At 45.8% G+C, this 6000-nt stretch overlaps 1 protein-coding gene across 10 annotated transcripts in view; it reads right to left on the bottom strand.

Annotated features, from left to right (window-relative positions):
- BFAR (bifunctional apoptosis regulator) overlaps positions 1-6000 on the bottom strand; it is a 32386-nt gene that overhangs the window by 2275 nt on the left and 24111 nt on the right. For all 10 annotated transcript variants that reach the window (XR_006889483.1, XM_046667855.1, XM_046667852.1 and 7 more), the window contains 2 exons: positions 2404-2577; positions 488-690 (listed from right to left, as the gene is read on the bottom strand). Coding sequence is in view for 9 of the 10 variants with exons in the window: in XM_046667855.1 (XP_046523811.1) it covers positions 488-690; positions 2404-2577 (377 nt within the window). In the remaining variant the exon portion in view is untranslated. The remainder of the gene's footprint in view (positions 1-487; positions 691-2403; positions 2578-6000) is intronic.

Below are 6000 nucleotides of genomic sequence, written 5' to 3'. Positions count from 1 at the left end.
AAAAAAAAAAAAAAAAAAAAGAGTCCTGACTCAGTGACTGGCTAGTCCAACTCCCTCGTTTTATGCGTTGATCCAGAGAAGCTATTACTGTCCAAGTCGGTGGCCGAGCAGAACTAGAACTCGTGCCTAGAGAACTCCTCATCAGATCTCTTAATGTTCTGCCATACTGCTGTCTTCCACGAAGTGCCCTCTTCTTCTTGCTTGTTTACTCCTTAATTGTTAAAGCCATTCATGCACACCCCCCACCCCCAGGAATCACACAGTCTATAGCATGTGGGGAAAAGATATATGGAGAAGCACCATGAAAACCTCCCCGTGCCCAAACACACGGTCATTTTCCTATTCGCTGCTCCAGTAGCGTTTCTAAACCAGAGCCCAAGGAGTCTTTTCACACTTGAGTGATACTTCAAAGAGGACTTTCCCACCATGTGGCATTTCTTTCCCAGTCTCTGTCGCTCCAACCATCTCCAACATAAAATACACTTACTTCAGTTCACTTCTTGACCAGATCCTCCAAAAGGAGAATAACTCCAGAACTGAGAGTAACATGGCGTTGACGATGAGAAAGCGGGATGTCCAGTAATGGACCTCCAGCCAGTCCCAAGCAAATTCAGCAATCAGCTGGTACGGAAGGAAGGAGTACTTGACGAGGAATTCTCTCCACTGCTTCCATGTGGGTTCTCTGAGATCCTTTAAGAAGAACACACAGATAAATAAAATTGGGCACAAAAAATTATGAGGATTAACTTTTACAGTGAGTTATCCCAGTGTGTTTTACATTTATTAAAACACACACATATCCAACAATCTAAAATGAAATTTCCAGGGGCTGGCCCAGTCGCGCGGCAGTTAAGTTCACAGGTTCCGCTTCTGTGGCCCGGGGTTCCCTGGTTCGGATCCCGGGTGCGGACATGGCACTGCTTGTCAAGCTGTGCTGTGGCAGGTGTCCCACATATAAAGTAGAGGAAGATGGGCACAGATGTTAGCTCAGGGCCAGTCTTCCTCAGCAAAAAGAGGAGGATTGGTGGCAGATGTTAGCTCAGGGCTAATCTTCCTCAAATAAAAAAAGAAAAAGAAATTTCCATCCACCAACTCGCCTTAAAATAATTAATCTTACATTGGCTAAATGTTACCAAAGAGGTTGAACTGAGATGCTTATTATATAATTGTGGAAGCTCAGAAGTAAAAATCTACCCAGGAGTTATAAATAGGTTGAAATGAATATAAATTAACCAGTTTTCAAATGTCTTCGTCACTGCATGGGTAGCTCAAACAATTCCCTAAATTCAACCTCTCAGCTGTGGTGGAATAACAGGTCAGGGGAAAATTAAACACACACCTTGAAAAAGTAATTTTGGGGAAAGTAAAAAACTAATTACAGATATGAGGGGACAACTGACAAGAGTATTTAAACGACTCACAGGCATTCAGAAGACTAACGGAAGCTCAGCAAGCCTGTGCACAGTGGACCAGATCCTGAGTACTGCAGGAAGGACTCAGCCTGAGGAGGGGTGGGTGGCTGCGTTGAAAGGGGGTCAGGGCGTCTCTGTGCCCTGGCCCAGCAAGGGCGGGTAACAGCTGGAAGCTGGGTGATCAGAGGGACATGGCGCCAACAGGCTGATGAGCAGGCCTCAAACCACACCCAAGGCCAAGGTCAGGAAGGCACCTGATTGCAGTGCTTAACAAAGGGTCTTTGGAGATTTAGGAACTCCCTTTCAACACTTATGGGTGTGGATAATATACATATGATAATTCTATGTCCACGTGACTTTTTGATATAGACAGATCAGAGAGACTGCCCGAAGAGAAGCAGTGCAAAGGACACTGAGCTCAAATAAACAACCAGACAGAGAAACCACTGAGCCAATGCTGAAGGAATCCATGGGCCAAACGCAAGAACCAGGAGCTGTGGGAGCAACAGTCCCTGCCACGGGCCCTGCGGTCAGCTGATACGATGACGTCCATCAGGGAGAGGGACGGCGGCTGACTGTTCTGAGGCCTAAACGATGGCCACTAACCCTGCCTCATGGGAGGACAAATAATCATCCTTTGAGGATCCTCTTACGAGACAGAGTACGGAGCTAGAAGGCCCCTCAATCTACGCCGCAGGCCATCTGACCTGTGCTATCTTCTTTTATAATCAAAGCAATGCTGTTTGTTTTGTTTTGTCTAAATGTTTCAAATGCAGAGGGTAGCTCCCCTCTTGCTCTGCAATGCAGGACACAAAGCAGGCTTCTGGGAGTGGGGAAGTTGCTGCTTTGCTTTCTTTTGTAGGTCTCTTCTTGCCAAATTTAAATGAAGGCTGGGCATCTTTCGCTCGTCCCTGACAGGCTGCAGCCACGTCTCCGGTATCACACTGCAGACCGGCGGACCGGCTCCACCCAAGGCGCTCCTCAGACCTACCAGCAGCTTGGTGATGAGGTCCTCCCCGGAGCCGTCTTCCGGTAGCGGGCAGATGGTGTGGATGAAGGGGAGGAAGGTGTCGGTGTAGTCGAACAGGTAGAGGTACAGCAGCCCGAGTCGGGGGGAACTCTTGAGGGCGTACAGCAGGAACAGGGACCTGCCCGGGTTCACGGCCTGCGGAGGACGAGGTGGACCCAGGGCCACATTACAACCATGGCGCCCAGCTCCCCACCCGCATGCCTTCCACAGGCTCACGCCCTTTGCCATCAGCCCTTTTTGTGTGGTTTGCACAAACAATGAATGAATGAATGAATGGGCAGGAAGAGGCGAGGTCCTTAATCTACTGGGCTACACTCTATAAAGATGTAATCTGTCTCCACGGCTGGGGAGGGGAGGGCTAGGAGAAGCCCACTCTTAGGCACAGCTGGTAGAACACAACCTTTCTGGGAAGCAATTTTGCAAAGTGTATCAAAGAGTCTTAAAAATGTTTAATTTAGGGGCTGGCCCTGTGGCTGAGTGGTCAAGTTTGCGTGCCCTGCTTTGGCAGCCAGGGGTTCACCAGTCTGGATCCCGGGCATGGACCTACCACCGCTCAGCAGGCCACGCTGAGGCGGCGTCCCACACAGAGGAGCTAGAAGAACCTACAACTAGGATATACAACTATGTACCGGGGGGACTTTGGGGAGAAAAAGGAGGAAGGTTGGCCACAGATGTTAGCTCAGGGTCAATCTTCCTCACCAAAAAACAAAAAAACCCCTGAGATGTCAGATAATTAATTTTAAACGGAAAAGTTTAACTTACCCAATCTATTAGTGGGTACTACTTAATAAAAAAATCCGAAATAGAGAAGGCTCTATGCACAAAATGTTTCCTGCTGCACTGTGTCTAACAGAGAAAGAGTGAACTCTGCAACCTAAGTAATGGAGGCCCAGTAGATAGTTAGCACAGAAGCCACAGGGCCATTGAACAATGATTACGAGAAGCTGTGGGTAATGCTCATATCATGACGTTAGGTGAAAACAAGAGTCAAAGACAGGTAGCAATCCCATCTCCACAGGGTCGGCGCCATGCAGGCAAGGCCTGGTTCAGGCTGAGGTCCCTTTCCTAGAAGAGCGCCTGGCCACGGCAGATGCCACCCAGCATATGTGGGATGAACAGAGAAACCAAAGGACTGTTTAAACTGCAGAAAATTGTCTAGAAGAAAACAGAGCAAAATGCAATGGTAACCGTGTTTGAATCTCAGGTGGGATTACCAGCATTGTTCATTCTCCTCACCTTTGTCAATTTCGCTACAATTTTAAAGTAATTTAAAAACTACTCGATGCTACTAAGCATCAAATAAAATGGGCAAAAGATATGAATGGACACTTCACCAAAGAAGATCTAAGGGTGGCAAGTAAGCACATGAAAAGACGCTCAGTATCATTAGTCCTTAGAGAAATGCAATTGAAGCAGTGAGAGACCGCTGTACGCTTCCCAGGATGGGGAGGGGCGGGAAGGAGTGCTTCCAAAGGGGCAGCGGGCCACGCTGGGGAGTGACGGCTCTGTTCGCTATCTTGATTGTGCTGATGGTTTCAGAGGTGTGTACGTATGGCAAAACTTACCAAATTGTACACTTTAAATATGTATATGTCAATTACAGCTCAATAAAACTGTTAAAACATATTCAACTTACTTGTGCTATGAATGGCTTACAATTAAATTTTTTTAAGTGTGATAATGGTTACATTTAAGAAGAGAGTCCTTCTCTTTAGAGATTCATACTCCAGTATGTAGGGGTAAACTAATGTGATGTTTGGATATGCTTTAATATAATCCCAGGATTGGGGGTGTGGAGAGTGAGTGGAGGGGTGCAGATGAAATAAGAATGGTCATGAGCCAGTACTGCTTGAGGCTGGGCATGAGTACACTGTTCCTCTACTTTTGTATATACCTGAAATTTTCTTTTTTTTAAAGATTGGCACCTGGGCTAACAACTGTTGCCAATCTTTTTTTTTTTTTTTTTTCTGCTTTATCTCCCCAAACGCCCCCTGTACACAGTTGTATATCTTAGTTGCATGTCCTTCTAGTTGTGGGATGTGGGACACCGCCTCAACGTGGCCTGATGAGCGGTGCCATGTCTGCACCCAGGATCCGAACCCTGGGCCGCCGCAGTGGAGCGCGCGAACTTAACCACTCAGCCACGGAGCTGGCCCCGATACCCGAAATTTTCTAGTAAAAGATTTTTTAAAAAGGCCCAACTTGTGAAATGGCTGATTCCAGGTCCGGGGCAGGAAAGGTACAAGAGTAACTTGAACATCTTGTCACATGACAAAGGAAAGTATCAAAGACTAATGAGGCCACGTCAAAAGGACTTGCTAGCAAGTACCTTATACCTCAATCCAAAAGTTAAGTTTAAAAAAAAGGATTCAAAATAATTTGAAGAGAGTCCTACTCAAAAAAGATTGGATAATTTGAATATCAATTAGAATAATTACTGAAATGTATTCAAACACATCAAGAACGTTAAAATGCTCAGTTAAGAATGATCCTAAGTAAAGAAATTGGGGTCAAGCCTGGTGGCATAGTGGTTAAGTTCATAGGCTCCGCTTCAGCAGCCTGGGTTCACAGGTTTGGATCCCAAGCGCGGACCTAGCACCACTCATCAAAGCCACACTGTGGCAGCATCTCACATAAAAGATAGGAAGACTGGCAACAGATGTTAGCTCAGGGCCAATCTTCCTCACACACAAAAAAAGGGGCTGGCTCCATGGCCAAGTGGTTAAAGTTCCGTGCACTCCGCTTCAGTGGCCCTGGCCTGTGCTTTTGGATCATGGGCAGGGACCTATTCCACTCATCAGTCATACTATGGAGGTGTCCCACATACAAAATAGAGGAAGACTGGTACAGATGTTAGCTCAGGGCTAATCTTCCTCACCAAAAAAAAAAAGAAAAGAAAGAAATTGGTTGTCTTTGGAGGATAATAGAGAACCAAATCATTATCCTGAAACTGGCAAATAAAGGGAAAGAATCAAGATTTTAACCTTCTTTCTGGTAAAAACTGTACTTAGGTAATCAAAATGGTTGCTGAGGGAAATTTTCCTTTTTTTTTAAGATGTATTTCAGCTAACAAATGAAGAATAACAGGAGAACTACAATATCACAATTGTACAACCCCTAATGAACAAATGGATCTAAATGATGAATGACCACAGTGGCTGCTACCATCAGAAAGAGAGAGACAGCTGGACATTATGAGCCTCTTGATCGAAGAAAACACCATGTGAAAATTAATATAGGGAAACCTCAATTTAAAATGGAGTCAGAAGGGGAGAAGGGGGAGCTCCCACGTAGGACCACCTAAAGTCAATTACAGGAAAGATGGACAAGCACAGACTCCAACAGAAAGAAGTCGACAGGCAAGAGCTGTCAATTACAGGAAGAAATGTACATTGCATCCTAAACAGAAATCCACTACCCTGGAAACTCAGCCAATGAGAATCAGCACTGCCTGGAACTCTTGTTTTTCCCCAATGGGCTTTCCAGCCCCTCCCAATTTTCTCCTTTTTCTTTAGAAAATAACATTCCTCTCCCCTCTAGGTTGGATTTGCCTATGGT

This window comes from Equus quagga, chromosome 7, assembly GCF_021613505.1.
Source record: "Equus quagga isolate Etosha38 chromosome 7, UCLA_HA_Equagga_1.0, whole genome shotgun sequence".
Classification (NCBI taxonomy): Eukaryota; Metazoa; Chordata; class Mammalia; order Perissodactyla; family Equidae; genus Equus; species Equus quagga.
The sequence above is the reverse complement of the archived record's forward strand: the minus strand, read 5'-3'. Positions and strand labels throughout refer to the sequence as shown.